This window comes from Chelonoidis abingdonii, chromosome 4 (assembly GCF_003597395.2).
Source record: "Chelonoidis abingdonii isolate Lonesome George chromosome 4, CheloAbing_2.0, whole genome shotgun sequence".
Classification (NCBI taxonomy): domain Eukaryota; kingdom Metazoa; phylum Chordata; order Testudines; family Testudinidae; genus Chelonoidis; species Chelonoidis abingdonii.
The window spans coordinates 62,558,670-62,586,022 of record NC_133772.1 but is presented as its reverse complement, the minus strand read 5'-3'; the positions used below and the strand labels follow the sequence as shown (position 1 = coordinate 62,586,022).

Sequence of the window (27,353 nt, the reverse complement as noted above, 5' to 3'; positions counted from 1 at the left end):
CCTAGGGAGGTTGTGGAATCTCCATCTCTGGAGATATTTAAGAGTAGGTTAGATAAATGTCTATCAGGGATGGTCTAGACAGTATTTGGTCCTGCCATGAAGGCAGGGGACTGGACTCTATGACCTCTCGAGGTCCCTTCCAGTCCTAGAGTCTATGAAAAAACCCCTTTGAATAATCACAAAAACTAATTATTAATGTTTTATTGATATCAAGGAGTGGTTGCAACATAACTGATTACATATAAAATTTTTTTAAACAAAGATCACTTAAGTGACTAAAAAAACTGGTTCACATATTTTTAGAAGATAATTTTCTAAGTGTTAAAATAACTGAGTTAAAAAGTCTTTGGAAAACATATTCCTTAGCTAACATTAAACGATCACAACTGTTAAAAGATGATAAAATTTTGTCTTTCAACACTATTTTTTTTTAACATTTAAAGAAACACTTAACCAAGAAATGACTTTTGTACTTTAAAATCTAGTTAAATCAAGCTAATAAAAACGTTATCTTTGTTTTCTGTGCAATGATCCAATACAAAGATTGTTCTTGGGTTTATGGACTACCATAGATGAGGACCTATATGACTGACTGGATATAGGTCTCTTATTTTTTTTCATTGTAACATTTTTGTCTTCCTTAGGAGGTGGCACATGAATTGGTTTCCAGGGAATAGGGTTACAATAGGCTGGAGCTGGATATGGATTTCTTTCAGGATATCCTAAAATATTTAGAAAATACACAATTAGAAAAAGAAGAAATATTTATACTGAAAACACAATAAAAAACTGAAGTGTACCAAATAATTTTTGGATTAACCTAGAGAATTTCCTGACTAGCAATTCGTTCTTGGGTTAAATTAAATAACTTGATTATAAACAGCATCATTTAGAATACCTTTAAGACCTTTAATGGGACATGGCATGTAATAGTTTAGCACAATTTATCAGTCTCTACTGATGGCTATAAGTCATCCACCCCTGTATTCACCCAGTCAGTACATCCCCCGTTTGTATTTTTTAAAGAACAGCAACATAAATATGTCAAATACTGAGTAACAAGAACAATGCTTGTCAAGGCAAACATTAAAGGAGCATGTATACGGTTAGGAAGTTACCATTTGGTATTATTTTCAAACTTAATTTGTAAGTGTTGTTTCCCACAGACTTGTCTCTGGAATTCACGTTTCTATTCCAATCTTTGCTTAATTGTTACCCTTCTTCAAAACAAGGGAAAACACATTCACTATCTGCAATTAATGATCTATGTGCCAAACCATGAAGCCTAAACCACGACAGCAGGAATGTACTACCCTGGCAATGGCAAGCCATTTTGTAATGAAATTTCAACACATACTTTACCAGGGTGGTCAACACAAAGTCTGGAAAATATTCGATTGTGTGAACTAAACTCAGTATAGAATTATTTTTAATAAATCACTTAGACAAGGGATGGCAGCTGTCAGCAAGTTATGAGTTTCCAACGCAAAGCTTGAAAGCCGTATGTATTACCATCTATAATCAGACCTAGCCAAAAGAGCAACTGATTGTGTGTGTGGTGTGAGAGCTGTTTTGTGTTCAGATCTTAGAGATTGGTAGTCTCCTGTCAAAAAAATATTTTAAGTTTTAAACTAATATATTATCAGTGATTTATAATTTAAGAAAAAATGCAAAAAATTAAATAAAGGAAGTATATATTCAATATCCATTATGGCCTCACATTTATAATACAACATGCCTATTTGTAATAGTTTTCCATTTTGTCCTTCTTCCCGCCCCGCAACCCCACAGAAACTGAAGACAGAGGCCCAGGAAACTCCATGTTGTGATTATCATGGACTTTTCTCTTATACTTCCCTCAGAGCAGGAAGAGAATGGAGAATAGGGCTGTGGAGGTGGACAAGAGCATGGCTCCAAGTCTGGAGATCCACATGGAAAGGAGGGCTGGCTCTGCATGGGGATGTCCTGTCAGGTTTCTGCCAGACCTCCTTTAGGAGTTATACTCCCACTGGCTCCACTACCTCCACAAAACACCCTTCTCTGAGAAGACTGCATATGCAGTGAGAACATTAAGCTGCTTTTTGGAACATTAACTTTGGGAGGGTGTCCACACAGGATATTTGCCCAGCAGAGCATGCTGGACTGTGGTGATGCCACTCTATGCCTCACAGTCCATTTAGGGACCACGAAGTGGGCACAAAGGGGTACCATCAAGAAGGTTCTCTCAGTAATAAGCCTCAAACTGTTCTTTTCTGATTTTCATCCCATTGCCCCTAATTATACCTGTGTACCACCTTCTTCTCCTTTCTCCATCTCTCACGACAACATTGAATTTCACTGTCCAAAGTGGATGAAAATGCAGAATGAAAAAAAAAACAAAACAAAAAAACACCACAAGATCCTTGTTGCCTAATAATAATGAAAAGTATAAAATGCATATTTCAAAATAACCCTCATAGTGCAAAAAATTATTACATTTGCAATATATCTATAATATATTGTATCTGTTATCTACTCACTAATGTGACAATATTAGATTCAGGATGAGAATGCCAAATTAAATTTAAATAAACTGGAAAAAAGGCACCATGAAGCCTGAGATTGCCACAATATTTAAATAAACATCATGGTATGTGTTTAGTACAAGTACAAACCTGAGAGTTTCCCATTGGTATAGCCATAACCATGTAAAACTGGGCGGGGCTTATTTCTGGCATTCTGCAGCCACTCTCTAAAGATCTTCTCTGATTTCTCTTTCTTGTCCTGTAATTCAGCTACCCTTTTTTGTTCCTTCTCCTAAAAAGTGAAGAAAAATAAAATGTCCGGAGACAGAGTTCTGTACAAAATATGCAAAAGTTCTTACCTACTACACAAGTGATTTTCCTAAAACCAAACTTCTATCCTAATGTTCAGCAGCTACTTGTAACAGACCACTTCACTTTTATAAGGTTTTGCATTTTTAGGCTAATGAAGTTGTATGTATTTGATGCTGTTGAAAATCATGACAAGTGTTTGCTACTTAACCACATTCAGGATAAAACTGTGGTTGTGTAGAAAGATCTCTGTTGTGTATTCATTTGCCATAGCACAGTCAACAGGCAAATACCCTAAGGTTCAGAGACTGAAAAAATGATAATTTCCCAAATGATATGGCCAATGTTAAATAGCTTTTGTGCAAGTGAAACCTATGGAACATGTCTACTTTATGACTGTTGTCCAAAAATAAACTTGATCATTGAATGAATATGCACATACACACAAACACTACTATTTCTTTGCAGCTGCTAATAAATCATTGTCCATGGATATCATTTGGGATGGCCAAGTGCAAAGGGGGAAAATATGCCATCCATCAAGGCTCACTGTGGTAGAAAGACTAATTTGCTCCATCCTTTAGCTGCATAAAATAATTTAAAATGAGACCTAGGCCTTGTATGCCCATCCAATTAGAAGTCTCTAATATTTAAAGTGATTTAGTATCAAATTACTATTCAGTCTGGATTCACCGATGACCAAGATACAACAGTAAACAAAGGAGTACTGCAAGTGGATTGCCTATATTTGTCCACCCAAAGACAATGAGCAAGTCTTTACTCTAATATTTTAAAGAATGGAAACATTTGCCATCAAGTATCAGAGGGGTAGCCGTGTTTGTTGCTTTTTTACAGACCCAGACTAAGAGTCCTGCGGCACCTTAAAGACTAACAGATGTATTGGAGCATAAGCTTTCGTGGGTGAGGATATGGCTACACTTGGATTTCAAAGCGCTGCCGTGGCAACGCTTTGAAATGTGAGTGTGGTTGGAGCAGCAGTGCTGGGAGAGAGCTCTCCCAGCGCTGCACGTAAACCACATCCTCTACGGGTGTAGCGTGCAGCGCTGGGAGCCGCGCTCCCAGCGCTGCCGCCCTGATTACCTGTGCTTTACGCAACCCCACTGTAACAGCACTGTATCTTGCAGCACTCAGGGGGTGTTTTTTCATCCTGAGCGCGAGTTGCAGCGCTGTAAAGTGTGAGTGTAGCCATCCCTAAGCTTTCGTCTGACGAAGTGGTATTCACCTGAAAGCTTATGCTCCATACATCTGTTATCTTTACGTGCCACAGGACTCTTTGTTGCTATTCCATCAAGTGATCCAGGGTGAGATCCTTACTTCCTTCAACTCCTTTACACTGGTAAAAGGGTTGAGTGGTGTAAAGAGATCTTAAAAGCCATAAGGAGCTGGGGAGGATTCCTCCCAACATAGTATTGTAGAAGAAAGGACATAAACCACCTATATACTCATTCATAAGCCGAAAATTTTTGGTAAAAAGTGATGCATCAAACAACAGGGGTCCTTTAAACCGGTCTACACCAAAATTTAATGATTTTAAACTCTATGGAATCATTGAATATCTAATACATTGTCGTTTTGTTTACTTGGAGTGTCTGCAGGCACCGAGCCCCTCAGCTCCCTGTGGCTGCAGTTCGCTGTTCCCAACCAATGGGAGCTGCGGGAACTGCAACCACAGGAAGCTCAGGGGGCTCCGTGCCTACAGACACTCCAGGTAAACAAAACGTCCTGACCCGCCAGTGGATCACCCTGATGGCCAGAAGCCAAAGTTTGCCAACCCTTGAAATATAGGGCTGGCTACTGAAACAGTCATACAGTTTTTGCTATTTTTACCTAACTATCTGGGCGGTGGCGGGGGAGGGAGAGTGTCGACATATAAACGAACGGGCTAATGAACGAATATGTATGGTACCTTCTCAGGATCCTTCTACAAATCCTAGCATAGGGGGGCACAACTCACAGCACCACAGATATTCTGGATAGTACTGTGGCCCAGAGAGGCTCCCAAACTTAGATCAGCTCCCAGCAATATTTAAGTTACTCCATGGTCCTCTCTAATACCTGGAGAAGTCCAGGATTAGGAGGGTGCAAAGGTGGCTTCCTACAAGTTCTGTGCTGTGCCTCTGCGCTAAGCCACTAAGAATCTCACCCGCAGCTACATAGGTTGCTGCCATAAATAGGTCTAGAAGAAATTGCTTTGTAGGTAAAGAGTTTACAAGTTTGTTATAACAAAAAACCCACTGTACTCATTAAATCAAGTGCCTTTTAAGTATAAATTAAATTTTTATAAACAAATTATTTTTCTCCTTTTTGCTATCAGCTCTCAGTTTTCTCAAGTATCTCTGATGTCAATCCTGTAAATCACTAAAAGATTAACGAGAATATTCCAAGTTTTCAAAAGTATTTGGCTCTGAAATAGCTGTAAAAATCTCCCCCCAAAAATAAAAAGCGTATCAGTGGATCAGACTAGATAGCTATTTGCTGGTACTTGCAGTCTGTAGCTTTGCACCTGATTAAAAATGAGAGAACCACAAAGCTCTGCCAGCCTTAGGACATACTCAAGGAGACTGTTGTCCCTCAAAGCATAGGGTGCCACCACCTTCCTTGAAGGCAGCTTGACTTCATTCCCACGGGGAACAACTGGAGATAATGGCCATTTCGAAAGAGGGCCTTTTTTGTGTTTGTTTTGTTGTTGTTGCTTTTTTAATAACGATAGTGGCCGCTCAGTTGCATTGCTCCCAGTAAGAACAATAGGAGATTGTAGACATTTTGAAAGAGGACATTTTGTTATGGAATTTTCTGTAGAACAACATTTATCAGGCCCTGCTGAAGGAGAAATTTTCAGTTACAAAGAGTGGCAAGAAAATGACCATTTATTCTTTTTTTTTTTTTTTTTTTTTTTTTAAAAAGACTTGAAACTTAGCCAATGCACAAGATTTCAATGAGTTTTAATTATGTGGGAAGTTAGATGGGGCTGAATTAAGATCATTCAGGTCATAAAATGATCTGACACAGTCTATAAAATTTCTTAAAAAGAACCATTTTTTTTTTTTAAATTTAAGTCACCTAATTAACAGCTTTATAAATTCTCTGAAAATTTATTCAGTGCCCAAGACTAAGTGCTGTAATTTTAGGAATATTCTGTATTCAATTAGTTAAATTCCTGCTCTAAACTGAAACTCGTCTCAATCTTAAGTATGGAATCCCAAGGACGGCTTCCATAGTGTGTACGCATATATACATAATTTTTTTTACTAATGTTAATTTAATCAAAACAAGACTAGTTCATGTATAACAGGGTGGCCTGACAAGCTGGTATCAAAGATGATGAATGATTTCTACCTCCTCTTTCTTCTTCTTCTCGGACTCTTCAGCTCTTTTCTTCTTTAGCCATTCTTTATACTTTCCTTTAGCTTTTTCCTGCAACTGGATTCTCTCTAGATCTCTCGCTGCTTTTTCTGCCATTTTTTTGATGAGCTTTCGTTCCTTTTCCCTTCTTTCCTACACAAAACAGGTCAAAGAAACAGTCTTTTTAGTATTTTCAAAAGGTCACTATTGGTGCCTTAGCTAACCACTTTTCATTATAATAACTGTGTAAGAATGAACTCCAAACAGAATTGGTACAAGCTGGAGATATCACTGTTGCAACAGTGGTTTGAGAAAAAGCAGCTGGACACCACCTTTTGGAGATAAAATAGTGTGAAAGCATAAGGTTGCCATAAAATACAAGTGACATCCAACTTCAACTCCAACACTCACTGTAATATTTTGTTTACCATAAAAGAAAGCTAAACAAATAAGACATATTCCAAACATTACACTGGGAAACAAAATTAAATGGCACAATTCTTTAAAATTGTGTAATAGTTATTAATGAAGTAGCAACTTTATCAGTGAATCTCCTAGACCCAAATCTATGATTTTGGGTGGAACCCAGGTTAAACTTTACCATTTTGGCTGGGATCCACAGAGATTTGCGGTTTGTTTGAACCTGAAATGCCAGCAGTGTGAACCGATGTGAAAATCTAATTTCTTTTTTTAAAAACATGGCTCTAATGAAAACCAGATTGATATTTCAAGACACTATGTGATTTTTCATATACAAAATTTACTTGTGAACCAGACTGACAACTGATAAGAAATCTATATTCCTTCTAAGGTATCACGATTTAAAAAAATTATATATAAAATAATAATAAGAGGGGCATTCTTTGGTCTGTAAACTGAAGACTAGACTGATAAACCTTAAAAGTATCCATGTATGAAACAAGTGAAGGGAAATTTACTTCCCTTGTAATTCTCCTTCTCTGGAAATATTTTTACTGGATTCTTACTCCCTTCCCACCTCCCCTTAAAGTCTGCTGATTTGGGAGGTTAACACTGAGGGGTGATAAAGAAATAATTAGGAAACTACTTGCTAAAAAGGCCATGAGCCATTGTACAAGATTTAACAGGTTCCCCCACTGAAAATGAATGCCAAGTGCCACAAAGGCAGTAGTAGCCTCCAAACTCTTCAGTGGCTGACTTCATACAATCAGCTTTATACATGAAGCACTAGCCCCAAGGACAGGCCATCTACTTTCCCCATCTTATTGCCATAAACATTGACTCTCACTCATCCCAGAAGAGTACTGCGCAAGATGGCATGAAATTAACTAATGAAAGCATATCAATGACTTAACGCTTTATGTTGCATAAGTATCTGCATAAGTATCTGATTAAACACCTGATTAAAAGTGTACTGCTGTGAGTCAATATGCATCAACAAAGTCTAGCTCCAATGTGTTTAACTTGTAAATGAAAAGTTTCTATTTAAACACACAGTATGATGAGAAACAGAGGGAATATATAACTTGTTTATACTTGATGTTGCCAGATTCTTGTCACAGTTCCCTTTGATTCTGTTTTGTGTCTGTTCAAACTGCTGGAGGGGGGGCGGGGTATTTGGTGTGGGTGTCAGACCCAGAAAATCCCAGAGGAGAAGGTACATTTCTTAAATCCCTTCCTCTGCTCCTGGATGAGCACCACCACAACAGAGTCCCCATAAAACCTAGCAACTCCCCTCCACCCAAAAATGACAACTATCAAAAAGTACCTAAAAACTATCCCAACGCTAAAAATGAACACCATTAGAAATTAATTAAAATCAATCTACAGAGATCTAGATCTAGATAAAGTCTGACCAATTCAGACCTGAGTACCGTCTGCAGTTATTACACTGTCTATGGAAGTAAGAAAGGATCTGAAGTGGTTAGCACTGCACCTCACTTATGTAACAATAAGGACTGGAAAGTTCAGTGTTATAAACATTAATAATGCTCCCCCCCAAGACAGAGTGCTTTGTAAAATGTTCCAGAAACACACCATTGATCCCAGTTTGAAAATACAGAGGCCACCTCAAAGAAGTTAAAAACTATTTAAAATATCACTTCTGAGGCCTGGTCTACACTACGCGTTTAAACCAATTTTAGCAGCGTTAAACCGATTTAACGCTGTACCCGTCCACACAACGAGGCCCTTTACATCAATATAAAGGGCTCTTTAAATCGGTCACTGTACTCCTCCCCAACGAGAGGAGTAGCGCTAAAATTGGTTACATTCCGTATAATCGTTAGGTGTTAGTGTGCCGCTATCGAACTAAAGGATGGTCTCGTGGCACGGCAAATATCCACAGTGCTGAACCACGTTGATCTAGCTTGATCGCAGCATCTGAACTCGGATGCCGTGGCCCGGTAACAGGAAAAGCCTGCGAAATTTAGATTTTATTTTGCCTGTTTGGCCAGCGTGGAGCTCTGTCCAGCCGGTAGGGCATGCGTCCCAAATCCAAAGAGCCAGATGGACCGCACGGAGTTACTGGATCTGATCGCTGTATGGGGAACAATCTGGTTCTATCAAAACTCCCGTTACAGAGACCAAAATGCCAAAGCGTTTGGAAAAAAAAAAATCTCCCAGGCTGACACAGTTGCTGCCCATACAAGCGTAATGGAAGCCAGAACTCAAATGATGCTCTGGAGGGAGCGAGGGGTACTGAGACTTCCAGCTTTATCCCACAGTCCACGCCAGTCTCCGAAAGTATTTGCATTCTTGGCTGAGCTCGTGCCTGTAGGTTCAAACACATCGTCTGGCATGCGTTCAGGGAATAGCTCGTCAATTACTCCCCCACACCCTGAAAAAAGGAAATTGTTTCTTGACCTTTTCAAATGTCACCTGTGTCTACTGAATGCTTGTGACAGACGCGATGCTGCAGCAATGAGTGCAGTATCCACTCTCTCCCCTGCCCAGTGGCAAGACGGTGCAGTGAGGACTGGTACTGTCCTTGTTATCACCGTGAGTGCTGGCTGGCTCAGGTGGGCTGGCGGGGGCGCTGGGTAAAAATTGGAATGACTCTGGTCATTCCCAGTAGATGCGTACAGAACGGCTGGTAACCGTCTTCATCATTAGAACTGGGGGCTGAGCTCCATCAGGCCCCCTCCTTGCACGTGTAAAGAAAGTTCTGTCCTGCTGGACTGTCATGCAGCGGGATGCTGGGCTTCCTCTCCCCCAACCGCTTAATGTCTGCTGACACGTCATAGCACCGGGAGGCTGCCTCCCCTCATTTTGTCACTAAAAACTCAGTGTTTTCTTATTCCTGCATTCTTTATTATTCATGACACAAATGGGGGGGACATGCACGGCAGCCCAGGAAGGTTGGAGGGAGGAGGGAAGCAACAGGGTGGGGTTGTTGCGGGCACCCCTGAATGGCTGTAGACTCATCATTTCTGCGGGATCTGACACGAACAGCTGGTTGCTCTTTGTTCTCTGGTCACTGGTATCTCTACGTACACTTGCCCCATAGTCTAGGCAGGATGACTATTTTTAGAAACCTAAAAGGAGGATTGACTCGGGAGTCTTTACCAGTTTTGCTTTTGCGCCCCGCCGACCTCAGCAGGGGCACCCATGTAGCACAGAAAGTACAAAAAGATAACCGTCTGTGCTATCATGCAAAGGAATGAATGCTGCTGTGTAGCGCTGGAAGTATCCTCTGTCCATGGAATACAGTCACATACGGTGCTGTAAAAAAAAAAAAAAAAATGCTGAACAGGCTCCATGGTTGCTGTGCTATGGCGTCTGTCAGGCAATCCAGGGAAAAAGGGCGGAAAATGATTGTTGCTTCCTTTCCCGGAGCAGAAATGACTGACGACATTTACCAGAACACCCGCAACAATGATTTTTGCCAGCCGCCACTGGGCTCTCAACCCGAATTCCAATGGGGGAGAGACTGCCCAGGGAACTATGGATAGTACGAATAGCTACCCACAGTGCAACGCTCCGGAAATCGACGCTAGCCTCGGACCACGGACGCACACCGCCGAATTAATGTGCTTAGTGTGGCCGCGTGCACTCGACTTTATACAATCTGTTTGATAAAAACCGGTTTATGTAAAATCGGAATAATCCCATAGTGTAGACGTACCTTGAGATTGTCAGTAGCTAATTGCTAAGCTTTTAGCTTTAGTAAATTCCACAATGCTCTGTCCTATACACGATATCACCTTATCATTCGCTCTACGTGGCTGCAGAAGAGGGCTCAAGTATAGAGTGATGCGCAATGGTTTACGCACGGCCTGCTAAACCCAGGGTTGTGAGTTCAATCCTTGAAGGGGCCATTTAGGGAACTGGGGTAAAAATCTGGCTGGGGATCAGTCCTACTTTGAGCACTGGGTTGAACTAGATGACCTCCTGAGGTCCCTTTCAACCCTGGTATTCTATGATACTGCTCCTGAGACAATCTGACTGAAAGACTGTCTCACTGAAGGACAGAGCAAGATCTACCCCAAGAAATCCTGCCATAAAAAAAAGCTTACAGAGATAGGAGAAAATTGAAAGTGAGCAAGAAGAAAAATGTAGATCCTGCAGTTTTAGCATTTCTGCCATTTTTGCATTATTCCATAATATTTTGCTAATTCTAAACTTTTATATTTGATTAGTTTCTTTTTCTTGTGTAAAGATCCAGTCACTGAGTAACAGACACCTCATTCACCCCAATACAGTGAGAACTTCAACGCTTAAATGGGACCATTTAAATACTATTATTTATTTCCTCCCTCTATTTAAAAAGAGCAAGAAAATAAATCTCTCACACAAAATCCCACCCTATGTAACTGCACCATTACAGTTGATTAGTAAAAATTTACAACTCAGAAAATGCAAAAATGATTTAAGTTATTACCAGCAATGTTAACTCAGCTGTTTTGCTCATTTATGTTTTCTATTCAGAGTTTTTGATAATATAACCCATTACTCCCTCATAAAAAATATTCAAGATACAATAATCAAAATTATTGTTGCTGTTGGAACTTGAATTTACATTTTCTATTTTGTTTAATTTCTTTCACTAAAAAAAATCTATGGTGTTAAGGGGGAATGCATTGCTTGGTCTTTTGGGTGAGATGTATAAGTGCAGTAGCTTAATGTTGCATTAACGTGGATTCTTGCATTTGATAATAAGTTACAGTTTTAAGAATGCTACACTGATAAAATGTTTACATCTCATGTTGTTAAATGCTACATTTACGCTTTGCAAAGTAACAACAGTAATTATTCTGAGTACAGTCAAACATTCAATATTTGAAAGTTCAGTTATTTTTAAGTAGTTGTATTAAAAGATAAAAATAAAAAAACACAATAGATTCTCTACACCTACCATAACTCAGAATAGTGGTATAATTGAAACTAAGGGCAAGTAAACACTACAAAATTTAGTTGACTTAAGTTACATTGATGTACAGCCACCACTATAATTGAATGGTTTTACAGATCCACACTATGCTCCTGTGTCAGCGATGTGCATCCTCACAAGGAGCACTTGCACCAATTTAACTGCCAGTGGGGGGCAGTTTCTAAAAGGCAGCAATAATCAATGTAAACAATATAGTGTCTACACTGACACTGCAGCAAGTCACAAAGAACAGAGTTTCTGCATTTATGGAGTGCTTTTCATCTTCAACACACAAATCACTAAATCCTCCCAATAGTCCTGACAGGTAGAACAACAATGGAAATAAACAGTGTACACAGCAGTTAGATTACTACAAGCTATTTAAAGAATCTAAAAGTTGGATGTTGGACAGTGACTTCTTTATACATTATATCAACTGTTACAATTTAAGTGGGGGTTGATTTAGGAACAGTGGCATAAAATTGAATGAAAGAAGGTGACAGAATTATTATAGCAATGAAGCAATTTAGGAGCCAATACAATTTACACACACACACACACACATATATAAGTTTACTGTATCCTTGCTTGAAACTAAATTAAGTCCTAAACTCACTTCATAAAACATGCCTTCCTTCTGCAAGTTTTAATCATTTCCTTATAAGGACGGTGCAATATGTTCTGAACAAACAGTGGTCTGAGCTACGCTGGTTTCAAGCCAAAATAAATTATTCACTATGCCAGTGAACTTTACCCCTTTAAAAGTTGTTAGAATTATCAGGAAGAAAAAAGTTAGATTAATATCCTTTAAGATTAAGGAAAACCTTTTTTTAAAATGGGAATTTAAGACCCATGAAAAGTGCCAGATTCAAGTTCTCTATTGACAAAAACAAAATTAGGTAAAACACAAAACTGCACAACAAGGCAAGTTTCCTCACAAATCAACTCTGACCAGGAGAGATAAGACAGCAGTTTGTTTTCCACACCCAGTCAAGTCTTAGGCCTCTCTAATGAGATGGCAAACAAGAATGTCTTAAAAAAAAAAAATGCACATGTCCACTAAGTACTGCTTCTGGAGAGCTCCATGTGAGACTGGGGGTTATATACAGTACTGGACTTGACAGAGAAATGCATCTCTCATATAAACAAGAAAGATTATAGCAAAAAGTGGTAATTACCAGCATTAGATTTTAATGGCTCTGTTAACCTATTTCCAATTTCTGTGCCGTTCAGTTCCCCCTAAAGTGAAGACTATTTTAACACTGAAATGGCTTGTTGAGTGTGTACAATCATAACTAATTTGCATATAAATTATACATGGAAATCCACAATACCTCATGGTATTTTTATACATAAATCAGAAAATAAAACAGAGAGGAAAAGTGTGTCTGTTACACACACACACAGATCACGCTGGTCTCCATTTCAGTCAAATGTTTCCACCAGATTCAAAATAGTATTCTATTTGTTTGTTTTTTGTTAGGCTAGTGTGTTTTGATCCGTATTCTTTTGACTTTACAAGCAGTAGAGACATACTGCAGCTTAACCCAACACAAGTTAAATAGATAAACTGTCTGCCCACAAACGACTCAATACTAACTTGACAGAAAAACAAGCACCCATTTTAGCTTGATGGAGAGTTTGAGACTCACCCACTGGCCGAGACCCAGAGGGTCTCAAATCCCAGGCTCCAGCCCAAGCATCTACATTGCAATTTTATAGCCCAGCAAGCTCAAGTCACCTGACTCACGCCAGACATGGCCCATGCCGCAGGTCTTTTATCACAGTGTCCTAAGAGTACTGTATACTAAGCATTTGTTCCTACTGAACTACAAAATTTCATGTCATATAAATATATCTTTCACAACTGAACACAATGCTTTTTGACAGCTCAGTGCCATAAAGCATTATTCTTAAACCCACTAACTACCTCTAAAAATTGCAAATTATGTTTACACAGAAGCATGCCAACTGGTGAAGGTAGCTTTATTTTCCTATGGTAATTTAAACAAGATGACTAAGAATGCATAGACGTCTCCATTGAGTAAGGTATTATATATTGTTTTAAAACAGAAAATAAAACCCTCTCTGCCAGCTAGGAAAAAAGTCTCCAAATTTCACCTCCTAGCCATTTCACCAGAGTGCTACATTTCACAACTGGCACATCATAACTGATATTAAAATGTATATGTACTGTATATTAAAATGCAAGAAAAAACAGAACTGTGGCTCTCTGAGATGTGTTGTACACACATATTCCATTTCTAGAGTGTATGTGCTCCATGTGTCTGAGATCAGGATCTTTTGTTCAGCAGTATCCATTGGGGGCCACACATATGCCACGAGTACTTCATGCCCAGTACTGAGGGGGACCAGGCCCAACTAGTTCCTTCACCAATACAGAAGCCAGATGTTCTAGGATTTCATGGTAGCAGGAAAGGAGGACAGGTATCGTATATTGACAACACATCTGAGAGAGCCACAGCTACTGTAAGGTAAGTACGTTTTCTTCTAGTCATTCTCAACATGCATTCTACTTCTGGTGACTCACAAGCACTAACCAGAATTGAAATTGATGGGTGTTTGAAGTCTATTTAAAAGATTTCAGGACAGACGCATCAGACTTCAACGCCTCACAAAGATATAGACCAAGCCCCACACAGAGCTCTCTCATGTGTGCCACAGAAGCTACCTGAAACCCAGTGGAGTAAGCCCTAATCTGTGCTAGGGAATCTAAACTGGCCTGCTCATAACAGACCTTGATGCAGTTAGACATCAGCCTCGTCTCTGGGTTGAAACAATCTGACACCTTAACGTGTCTGTAAATGCCACAATCTCTGAATGGCTTGATTCTACGTAGAAAGGACATCTAGAGAAAGTAATTTAGCCACTCCTTGATCGGAGTGTAGTATAGGAAAAAAGAATGACAAAATGATTTATCTGATTAAAATTGGTAAAAATCTGGGAGGGGGCTTAAGGGTGACTTTATATCCTTAGGTAATATGGCCACAAGTGCTCATATTTCCCCTCTTCTCCAGGCTGATGTGACTGCCATCAAAAAAGCCATTTTCTTATCTAAATCTTTCTTGGCTCTGCTCTACTAGCTGCACCATATATTCATATAATTAACACACATGCTCTCCCCAAGTTCTTTTGTAATGGGGTCCTAGGCACTCAGCAAGTGAGAGACTGCACTGAAGAACAGAACGCAGGGCACACTTAGCAGGGTAATGTGCCAGAACAGTCAGGCTAGCCATTTGTATTTGAAAACTCAGAAGACTATTTCCCTTATCAATTATAGCAAAAGTGAGCCACAGAACATTTTGAACAGTCTTGAACTTCGGGGGGTGTGGCTTTTTTTATGTTTCCTATTAAAATGTGTGTTCACTTAAAAAAAAATATGGATGCTTGAAGAGTCTGAGTAAAAAGGACAGATTTAATTAAATAACTGGATATTTGAGTATTTTGAATACAGTATTTACCTCTTCATTCTTTTTCTGCACCCATTCCTTGTGCTTCTCTTCAGCAATCTTTTTTTTCCTTTCAAGTTCCTGCTTTTCTTTTCTTTTCTCCAGTTGTAAATTCATTTCCTAATTAAAACAAATTTACATACATAAGTTATTTTCAAATATAAACCAAAGTAATTTGAAATGCATAAAGGTCAGATTTAACAAAATCATCAAAAGCAGAAAAAAGAATTCTGTGGCACCTTATCGACTAACAGACGTATAGGAGCATGAGCTTTCGTGGGTGAATATGCACTTCGTCAGATGCATGCATATATACTTATAAATGCTGGAGGCAAAGCGTGATTTGGGGTGGAAGTTGACAGCTTGCGACCCCTCATGTAATAACCTCACAACCCTCTGAGGGGCCCCAACCCCCAGTTTGAGAACTTCTGGTTTATATTATGGGAAATAGAATAATACAAACTCTTATTTCTATATAGTTATTTCCCCAACACCAATTGTTATGGTCCGTATATTACAATACATTTTTAAAAGAGAACTATTTTTACCATGGCACTAATTTTTAAAATCCATTTAAAAACACAGAGTGAGACATTTCAAGTTGTGTACTATATAAGCATTCCATTGTTTCACGCACATAGAAGTAAATTACTTTGGTTCTGATCCAGTCTTGATGAGTTAGGTTATATATGAATCACATTTTTCACACACCACCAGAAATTAGCTTGGATCAATTTTGGGGTTTTTTTTGGGAGTGGGAAGGAGGAGGGAGAGGAAATGGAGAGGGGAGAAGAGATGAGTGCCAACTTAAATTCTAAAAGGAAGTCCAAAATATGTGCTCAACGTTAGGAAAGTTGGTAAACTCAGGAATGTGTTCTAAGTGATTCTAGCTTTCCATTCACCTTTAACACAACTTAAAAAACATTTCTCTCTAGCCTTCCAGCTGAAGACTGTAAGGACTTCACAAACACCAATGAGTTAAGACACTAAAAACCATCTGTGATGTATGTTATACTCATTTTATAGATGGAGAAAACGTGGCACAGAGAATTTGATATTTGCTCAAGGTCACACAACTAGCCAGTGGCACAAGTTAGAAATGAACCCAGTGATCCAGATTTGATTCTACTGCTTTAACCATTATGCTATGCTTCCCCAACTTGACTGTTAATGCTAATATAACTTAAAGAACAGGACTGCACACACCCCAATTAAGAAAAGGAGGCTCACTTAATTCTGCCACAGTCCTACTATTCAGGAGTAGGTTATTTATAAGAAAACAACAGATGGCTAAAGGAAAAGAAATGCTGAGGTTGGGAGCACTTATTGTGAATATTCTGGGAAGAGGTATCAAACAGTTGTATAACAACATACCTAGGTGGCTGTTAACAACATGCCTCATGTCTAACCACGTACCTTGGCGTTCCTATATACAACGCACGCCCTGTCGTGTTTTATTGCTTACATGCAGACGTACGTAACCATGAGGAAAATCAAGGTACCAATTACACAAATAAGTTTAATCCTTTAAACCTGAACCATTACCAGACAGTTGGATAAGCAAAATATATACACCACATTTCCAATTAAGCAGAACATTTAGCAAAAGAGAAATGCATGGAACATGAATCACACTGGTTTACCCAAACACAAAAAGCTAAGCATGTCTAAAGACATTAAAGATAAAGAACAAATGTATCTTGTTTTCACAATAAATAGACAATCCTGCATTTCAGTGTCTGTTAATCTGCTGTCAAATCTAAGGGAAAATATTCAGAAATATTCACCTCTAAAGCTCTGGCTTGTAGGCGGACACGTAGCTCTCTCTCTTTGCAAATGAACCATTCTTCCCATGGTGAAAGATTATCAGCCGGAGGTGACTGCTTTTTCTTTTCTGTTACATTACAGCTTTCAGCATTACTGAATTACAAATGAGAAATAAAAAGGGAAGAATATTTGGTGGATACTATTTTCAAATCAAATTTATTTCCAAATTAACCAGTGCAACTGACATTAAATAACCACATGTATTTATACCGCGGCTATTCATGACAACATGAAATAAACGCCTTTACTTCTGCCACTCTGTGATAACCTGTAGACCCAAGTGATAAATTTCATTTTTTGGCACTTCTGATTGTCTCACTTTACTCTGCCTACTAACCCATCTTCTTAAGGACTAATTTTAATGTTCCAAACTATGGAGCAGATTCAAACAGCTACCATTTAACAAGAAAACAAAAAACCTTTTCAAGTGTTTCCTTCCTTATCCTTAAGTATTGATCAGGGAAAAGCAGGGAGTTAAAATTACATTTGCTATATTCCATCTTTGTTGCTATATTCCATCAGTAACAAGTCCAGCATCTCACAGCCCTTCACAGCAAGTAACAGATTTTCATGTCCCTTCAAATCCTGGTTTCATGTATCAAAGCACCTCAACTTTGAGGAGAGAGGCACACAAACAGTCCTAATAAAAATCCTTTCTAAAACCTCTAATAGTTTATTAGAACTTATTTGGGATGCCCCATATAAAACTCATTCATGTTTTCTTCCCCACTCATGAGTGAGGTAGCCATCCCAACCTCATGCCAATAAAACCTTTATGATAATACTACCATATACACATACTAGCTCATATATGAAAATATATGTATATTAGTTTTGATCAAAATGGAGTCTAACTTACAAAAATGCCAGTGGGCTCATCTGTGAGTTTACATGTTTTTCTAGGTCATACAGAAACTTCTCTTCATTCAGCCAATAAAAATGGAAATACTCCTGGCATAAATTCCTGTGGGGAGATTTCTCTGGTGTCTTGCGGACACTTACCTATATTCTTAACATTACTGCTGTGAGTAGTCCCATTGATTTAGTATAATGGACATCCAGAAAGGCACGCTATAGTAACATTATAAAACCAATGTACTCTATTTAAATAAAGTATATTTAAACATAGCATTCTTTTTCAATATAAAAGGAGTTGAATGTCCTGCAACGTCAGTACTTGTTCTTCATATCTAACAGAATCCTGCCTCATTTATCATGATTAATAACCTATAAAAGGGTAAACAATTATTCACAGACAATACTAAACTGAGAACTGTTGTAAACATTAGCGACAGCAGAGAAATATTATAAAGTGAACAGAGTCATTAAACATATCGGTAGAAAATAATGTGAGATTTAACTTGAAAAATGCAAGTTAATAAAATTGGAAGAAAATCATCTAAAACGTACCTATTCAGTTGAAGGAAGAAACCTGAGGAGTCATAGTGAAAGAGACTAGGACAATAGTGGCTGTCATTTGATATAGCAGGAAAAGAGGCCAACAAAATTCTGTTCAGACACAACATTTTGTGGAAGGTGGTAGGGATGATTCTTCAATACAGGGACTCTGGTTAAACCACACCTGCATTATTGCGCTCAATATCAGAAAAAGACTGAAAAACTGGAGGACGTTTAGAACAGAACTACAAAACTGAGGTGTTATTATTGGAGAGTTTGGAACAAATTATAAAACTAAACAGTGATAAGTCACCAAGACCAGATTCACCCAAGAGTTCTAAAGGAATTCAAATGTGAAACTGCAGATCATTTCAGCTTCTGTACCAAAATGACTGGAGGATAGCTAACACGACACCAATTTTTGAAAGAGGCTCCAGAGGTGGTCCCTGCAATTACAGGTGAATAAGCCTAAATTCAGTATCGGACAAACTGGCTGAAACTATAGTAAAGAACAAAAATTGTTAGACACACAGATGAACATAATTTATTGGGGAAGAGTCAACACGTTTTTTGTAAAGGGAAATCATGACTCACTAATCTACTAGAATTCTTTGAGGGGGTCAACAAACATGTGGACAAGGGGGAATCCAGTGGATATAGTGTACTTAGATTTTCAGAAAGCCTTTGATAAGATCCCTCACTCAAGGGTCTTAACCAAAGTAAGCTGATATGGGATAAGAGGGAAGGTGCTCTCATGGATTGGTAACTGGTTAAAAGATAGGAAACAAAGGGTAGGAATAAATGTCAGTTTTCAGAATGGAGAGAGGTAAATAGTGATGTCACCCAAGGGTCTGTACTGGACCCAGTCCTGTTCAACATATTCATAATTGATCTGGGAAAAGGAGTAAACAGTGAGGTGGCAAAATCTGCAGGTGATACAGAACTACAAGATAATTAAGTCCCGAGCAGACTGCTAAGAGCTACAAAAGGATCTCACAAAACTGGGTGACTGGCCAACAAAACGGCAGATGAAATTCAAGGTTGATAAATGCAAAGTAATGCACATTTGAAAACATAATCCCAACTATACATATAAAATGATGGGGTCTAAATTAGCTGTTACCACTCAAGAAAAAGATCTTGGAGTCACTGTGAATAGTTCTCTGAAAACATCCACTCAACATGCAGCGGCAGTCAAAAAAGCAAACAGAATATTGGGAATCATTAAGACAGACAGAAAATATTATATTGCCTCTATATAAATCCATGGTATGCCCAGATCTTGAATACTGTGTACAGATGTGGTCACTCTATCTCAAAAAAAATCTATATTGGAATTGGAAGAGGTTCAGAAAAGGGCAACAAAAATGATTACGGGTATAGAAAGGTTTCCATATGAGAAGAGATTAATAAGATTGGGACTTTTCAGCTTGGAAAAGAGATGACTAAGGGGGGGAATATGATAGAGGCCTACAAAATCATGACTGGTGTTGAGAAAGTAAATAAGGAAGAGTTATTTACTCCCTCTCATAGCACAAGAACTAGGGGTCACCAAATAAATAAATTAATAAGCAGCAGATTTAAAAACCAAACAAAAGGAACTGTTTTTTCACACAATGTAGTGTCAACCTGTGGAACTCCTTGCTAGAGGAGGTTGTGAAGGCCAAGACTATAAAAGGGTTCAAAAAAGAATTAGATAAGTTCATGGTCCATCGATGGCTATTAGCCAGGATGGGCAAGGATAGTGTCCCTAGCCTCTGTTTGACAGAAGCTGGGATTACCTGTTCTGTTCATTCCCTCTGGGGCACCTGGCATTGGCCACTGTCAGAAGAAAGGACACTGGGCTAGATGGACCTTTGGTCTGACCCAATATGGCCACTCTTATGTTTCAGGAAAACTAACATTAAGCAAACATATAGCTTGGTGAATTAGGGAAATAGATGTAAGTATTTAAAGGGTGTAAAAATCAAAACAAAAATTATTTAGGGTGGTAAAAGAGAGACTTACTGTGAGTAAATCAAATCAAGTTAAGCAGAGGAAACTATAGGCTGAATTTTGATCATGAGCCATTATACTGGTAGGATTGGATTTTCAAAAGTACTCAGCATTAGCCTAATTATACACCTATTGACTTCAGCCCTCCGTAGTCTCCCAGGAGATGGGGTGGAAGCCGTATCTGTAATATTTAGACTATTATAGACCAGATAAAACATACTGGCTGAAAGAAGGGAAGTTTCTATATAGCCTTAAAAAAAAAAAAAAAAAAAAAAAAATAGAAAACTCACAAATGAACCAACTGGAATTTTATAAGTTTATTCTTGATTATGATCAAAACTGTTTGGCAAGCACTTTTGCACTGGCAAGGACAGAGTCTTTTCCATCTTTAAGACTCACCAATAAAGAATTCCCAAAACATTAGCCACTAATGTGTCAAACCCAAAGCAATTTTGAGTTGTGTATTCTGTCAAAGTACCGAGCTTTTGCCTGAAAACCATGAGGCTCATCTTACAAAAACACCCTTTGTAACAAAACAAATTGATGTAATGGAATCTGAAACAGGGATGCAGTAATCTTAAAATTCAATGATTTTTATTTTATATTGCCACCTAAACATGCTGTATTCTGTACTGTCTACCAGCTGTGATTCATTACCAGCTAATGACTTTGTGACATGGATGAGCTGAATACTGCTTGCCAATGTCTGTATCACGTAAAAGTTCGATAGAAAGTCATAGGATCACTTTCTGAAGTAACAGAAAGTGGTTTTCAACCTGTAGTCTGCAGGCCTCTGTGTCTACGGAAGGGGATTATGAATTAAGTCTCAGATCCCAGAAAAGGCATTCCATTTTCTCTGATCAAAAGTACGTGAATACCCCCCACCTACAGGTCAAAACCTGGAAATGTTGTTATTATTATAAAAGCCCATAGTTTAGCACCCTTACTCACACTGAATCAAATGCCATGCCGAGCACATCTAACATTTATAGTTGAATTCTGTTCAGCCAGTTTTCAATGTAAGACTTCTATGGTTGAGGTCCATGGACCAGAGGCTGAATTTCCAAAGGAGTCAGCATCTCCATTTGAAACTTTGTGGGGGTCCACAAATGAAAAAAAAAAGGTTGAAAACCACTGTGCCAGAACATTCAGTACTATGCATTATTCTGAAGAAAAACAAGTCAGGGAGTTCTGAAAGGACCACAATCCTTAGTGAGAATTTATATTAGATTAACTTCCTAACTCAAGTTATATGTATTGAGTCAGAAGAACTGAAATTTGATTAATAGAAAGTTTAGTGACTTTTATTAACATATTCACTAAGTCAACACATCAGAGTAAACCTATCAAGATGCATGCTGAAAGTAAGTGGCCCAAGATCATAGGTGGAGCTAGCAGTAACACCTATAACTAAGGTTGCCTAGCATTCTCCATTATAAGACCCTGTTTTCAGTTGTTTATAAAAAACTTTGCCATGTTTTAAATTGTTTGAGCTGAAATTTCCCACGAGACCGCCCCCGTACCCTTTTTTTTTTTTTTAATTTCAACACAAAAGATTCACTTGTTTAAGAAACTGAAATTAGGGGGAAAAATTGTTTTCCCAATGTTTAAAGACTTAACTGTTTCATTCAGAAGCTCCAGAGCCACCAGGCTTTGGAGCAGGGATTTGAAATTTAGCCAGGCTGGCAGGAGGCTAAAGAGGTGCCTTTTGCAGTTCCTGTGAGAATCCACCCAAATTTCGTGGCCTTGTAAGTGTCTGAAAATTGTCATATGTACATGCTCAGTATAGGTCTCTTAGAGTTTGGCAGCAAAATTATCCAAAAGTTCTGTCAGTCCAAGTATACTCTGTTCCCAGGGAGCTAACTGAGCATGTTCCAGCCTGTGACCGAGCAGGGACTGTGATGGGACGTCTCTCCACCACATTAACAAGCAGAGGTTGAGGATACAGAGAGACTCTCTGTGGCAACAAGAGGGTTAAAGAAGCTTGTGAATCCAGATGACTCCACCCTGCTATATTTGCAGCTAATATCAGGCATGGAACAGGGAGCTAAAAGAGGGAGAGACAGGCCACTCCAGGGCTGACCAGGAAGGAGAGAAGAACTGTGCTACTTCTTTGAAAAGGGAAGCCTGGGTCCAGCCAAGAGCCCTAAGACAGTTTGCTACCTGGGTGAACCATTTGGTGAATAGGAGGACTATAGGAGGTGAATAGGAAAACCCAACCAAAAGGGACTAGATGCCCAGAGACAAGTCTGAAGCAGACAAGCAAGAGTCCTCACAACAAACCTACAGATGACATTGATTCTGAAGTTTAGGGTTTAAGTTTTTGGACTCTGACACCCTAGAAGGGATAAGGGCTTGAGCATGCCATTGCCCGAGGGCTAAGGCACCAGACTCCATAATCTGCAAGGGGTGATGCTGAGGGAACCAAAGTGGGGTGAGCCACAAGAGGTTGCTGCTCAGACAACCTGACTACAAGGACTTTTTCTGCAACAGCACTCACAGCTGACAGGGATTGCTGTAGTAACAGGCATCAGAACTGAGACCCATAGAACAGTTTCTTTTGCTCTCTCAGTGTTCAGGCAGCATGGAGGAGGAGACAGTAGCTTGACATGAAGGCTGAGGAACAGAGGTACTTGGACAAGCTGGTGGGTAGGTAATGGAAAGAGGAACAAGGACAGGAGTAAAGTGAAACAGGGACCTGAAAACTTCCCTCAGGGCTCTAAAGATGCCTGGAAGGGGGACAGGGCCAAGCTTTATCAAGTAAAGTGCTATGTTTGCCATTCTTTTGGCTCAGTCCTCTTGAACCTGTAGGAGTTTTCCTGAAGTCATTACCTTATAGATAAAGTAGGATGAAAGTTCTATGCAGAAATTCATAATAATGAGATGTTTAATGCTTCCTTGCTAAGTACTTCATATTTTCATCTCTCAAGTGAAAATGATTATTGGTATCCAAGCAAGCTTTTGAGACTCATGCATAAGAGCTGAAGAGACTCATTTATTTGAAAAAGAGTCCCAAATTGTACAGAACCATACTGTCTAGCACAAGCATTTTGACTAGTGTCTTGCTAACTGTGCCCATTCTTAGCCAAGGTGTAGATCTGGTATGCTTTTCATTGGAAAGTGTCCTGGCAGTTACGTCTTCTCAGACACCTTTTGAGGAATGTGGCAGATTATTCACCACAACCCTGTTCCCAACCACTGGGGTGGGGAGAGGAAAGAAAAACAGATGGGGAGGGAAGAATTATTTGAAGAAAGGGAACAACTGAAGAATGAGAAATGGGGAGTACAAAACCCTGGAAGCCAGTGCTAGTACAACTGATACACCTCAAATCCCTCTGTTGGGAAGTAGTTTTATGTATTTGAGACAAAATATCTTCTAACTCTCGAAGCACATTCGAAAAGTAGGCAAGTATTATCATTCCTCTTTAAAAGAGAAGAACTGAGGCACATAGAGATTAAAAACATTTCCAAAGACAGGATGTTTACAGTCCCAAATCCATTGTCTAGGCAGTCACAGAAGTGATCTGATATTCAGAAATGAAATACCAAGGACCTGAAAATCCCACTGACCTGAACAAAATGGAAATTACTTCTCACTACCTCAAAGTTAGATTGCTTTCATTAGGTGACTACATAAGTATTTGGCTGTCTAACTTTCTACACCCACATTCAAAAGTTTTGTCTTAAGGGATAAGGGCAAGGTCACACATCAGACGAGAACGAGACCCCAAGAATATTGGCTCCTGGTTCTACCTACTTGACCCAGCTGCTTCTATTATAGCAGACAGCCAGGGAATGGAAGTGCATGGAGATTACCTATTGTGTTTATTCTTCTTGAAGGTTCTTTGCTCCCTAGCTGATAGTGCTGTTTCCTCCCTATCCTCCTCCTCCACGCTGCAGCTCCGAAAGCTCTGATGGTAAGTGGGGGAGAGCAAGGAGTAAGTAGAGGAGCTCAAAGGCTGCTCATCCTCAGAGTTGGTTGGGGACGGAGGGCTGGAGCAGGCGACCCTCCTCCTACTCCTGGGCCGAGCGCTGAGCATGGAGACAGTAAATACCTGTCAGGAGAAGTTAATAGGATAAAGGCAGTGCCTGTTCACACGACTGTCACCAATGGATCTTGCCCTTAAGCTAGGCCCCCACCATTAGCCAAAATCCTCATCCCACCCATTCTCCTACTCTGCCAAGCCACAGCCCCCGCCCCCTCTAGCCCCGCCCCCAGCTTCCAACCCACAGCACCCCTCCCCTCTAGCCCTGTCCCCCAACCCCCCGCCCATACTCCTGCCTCCAGTCCCATCGGCGCCCGCCTCGCACCCCGCCGCCCCCCAGCCCAGCGCTAATAGCCGCGAGGCGAGGACAGGGCCGCACTACCTGGGCTCCCGCTTTGAAACTCGCAGCGTCGGCTCCACGCTCCCATCGGCCCCCGGGGCACCCGCCCGCTCCGCCAATCACCGCCCGCAACGGGTTCCATGGCAACGGGGACGCTTCGACCCTGCGCGACGTCTCCTACCGCCCCACTTCCCACCAGCCAATCCCCTTCTCCCGCCGCTCCCCTCGGGCAGGCGCGCAGCAGAAGTGGGGCGGGGCGGGCGCCCTGGGCGAGCAGACGGGGATCGCTCCGGCACTGGGTCAGTGGGAGGGCGGCCAGGGGAAGGGCCCGGCTAGCAGCGGAGCAGATGGTTCGTTCCCCGAGCCACAGCAGAACTAGCACTAGGGGCTGGAACCTGGACGTTGGGCAGATCCAGACCGGAAACCAAGTGGAAAGTTTTTCCCCGCTGTGAAAATAATTAGCCGTTGGAACAGCTGCTGAGACTTCATGAAATTCTCTTTCCCCGTGTTATGCTGGAGGTCCAATTAAATGACCATAATGATCTATTCAAGCCTTAAAATCATGCAATTATACACAGCACTGATCTGGCATGTATGTGATGCCTGAGAGGTAACTCGGTCCTCAAGTACTACAGGCACATTGGTTGGAGTCCACAAAGGTACTGAGACACCAGAGTCCTGTTTTCAGGCATCAGAGTACACCATAAAACTCAGCTCAGCAGCCACCCACCCAGGCAGGCACCTAAACTGCCTTGGCACCTAAGTTTTTTGCTGCTGGGCATATGCACTGCAGCCTTGCTCTAGGTGCCTGGGCACCTCGTTCCTGCTTGATAAGGCATTCTACTGCCTCTAGTAATATGCAGCCACCCAAGTCCTGGAGCAATTCACAAATTGCCCATGCGGGGCCCTAATCCAGTAGATGCCCTCCGTGCATAGCTACCAGATCAGGCCTCTCACCTTAGAAGTGGCAGGCTCCTCTTCAATTTCCTTTGCCCCCAGATGCTGTGTGAGAACTGTATCCACACAGCTAAAGGTTATAAGGGAGCTGCTTTCTTTCGGGCCCTACATATGAGACTTATGCAGCTGAAAACATCATCATGGACCACTGGCATGGACCACCTATGGGACATGATTTTCCAGGCACTTAAAAGGTAGCTACTCTGACACTCAATATTGCAATGCATAAGTCCCTTCATGGATCCCACCTTATAAGTACAAGGGTAGGTATTAAGTATGTACAAACCACTTTACCCACCACTGAAATGCAGCTAGATCTGGACTGCAATGCTACAGACACTTAACAGCAAACAGCTTTTAATGACAAATGCCCTGATCTTGCAAAAGCTTACTTCACATGTGAGTAGTTCAATTGTAAAGCATGTGCATAAATGTTATGCAGGATTTGGGCCAAAGATGGTATTAATCTGAAAAAGGGAGAATTTAGAAAAAGTAATTATCAAAATTGGAGCTTGACAAAAGATACGAGAGTTGTGCTGCCAGGATTTACTCTACCTATGCACAGTCTCATGACTACCTGCAATTGGCAATTGTAAAGCCTGAGATTTTCCTCGAGTCACCCAATCATTATGCTTAGTTTTCCCTTTGCCTTTTGAAAAATAGTTGCATGTCAAATACATTTTTATATCAGGAAAATAAAACCACAGCTTTCTCAAAAGGAATCTAGACTATAATGAAAACTGTCCCCTTTGGACCTATTGGGACATGACCGCTCTCTCTTGCTTCTGGAGTCTATTTCAATTAAATTTCCAGGTTGCAATGCATTTGGATTTTCAATGCACTCCACTTCCAGCCACATCACCATTAAAAATTCTGAGATTTTGAGGCAGTTGTGAAATCCCTTAGAAGCCTGATTCTTAAACCAAAAGCTCTTCCTGCCTGAAGATTCCCATCTCTGCTAGGCACAGAACTCTCCAGGGGGACCCAGGTTACCTCAGAGGCAACTCATCTCCCTTCCACATTGGTATGGGCAGATCTGGGCACAACTGTTTAATCTCTCTTTTAAATGTTCATACCTCATTTAGTGTCATTTGATCTCAAAATGAAAGAGAAGGTACAGGAAAAAAATCAAGTAATTCCTTACCAATTTCTTAAGACATATTTCTGCATTAACACTGCTCTGCCATATGCTTACCAAAGAATTGGAAACTGAGTAACAGTTGCAGGATAATGGAATTCATTGCAGTCCGTTTAGTCCACTGGTGATACGAAAGAGCCAGAATCTTCAGCTGATGTAAATTAGCACGCCTCCATTGAAGTCAACGATGATTTGGTCCAAGATACTCATTATGAGTGGGGGCAGAGTTTCACAATCTGGTTTGATCCTGCAATACACTGAGACATTTTTCCTGCACAAGGACTGTAGGATTGGGCCCCAATGTATTTTAACTTGAACACAGTGCTAACAGAATGTCAATAAATAGGACTTTGTGGCATTGATAAGGTATCACAACATTCAGAATGTCACAAGTAGAATATCAAACTAGGGTTGCCCCCCATTTCATCTTTATTGTTAAAATATATTTTTCAAAGAAACAGTTTATGCAATTTTTGGTCACCCAGCCTGTCCCGTCAATGCAAGATTGTTCCATATAATGTATTTTCTAGTGATTTATGTAATTTAGTTTTAAATACGTCACACACTTCCACCACTTCCCTTGGGAGACTACTTCACACTCTAGCAGATCTAATTCTCAAGAATTATTTTTCCTAATATGCAGGTTTTATTTTCCCTTTTTTAATTACATCCCTTTACTACTAGCTATACTCCCTTTGGACTACCTTAAATAATTT

The 27,353-nt window shown here is 40.1% G+C and overlaps 1 protein-coding gene across 1 annotated transcript; it reads right to left on the bottom strand.

Moving 5' to 3' along the window:
* Positions 1-263: 263 nt before the first annotated feature.
* On the bottom strand, positions 264-24,605 carry CCDC34 (coiled-coil domain containing 34). Its single transcript, XM_075065227.1, has 7 exons — positions 24,585-24,605; positions 24,033-24,271; positions 16,784-16,916; positions 15,009-15,116; positions 6,171-6,329; positions 2,655-2,796; positions 264-722 (listed from the first exon to the last, which is right to left on the bottom strand). The coding sequence occupies exons 2-7, from the start codon at positions 24,254-24,256 to the stop codon at positions 508-510; spliced, it is 981 nt and encodes a 326-aa protein (XP_074921328.1). The 5' UTR covers positions 24,257-24,271; positions 24,585-24,605; the 3' UTR covers positions 264-507.
* Between the last annotated feature and the right edge of the window lie 2,748 nt (positions 24,606-27,353).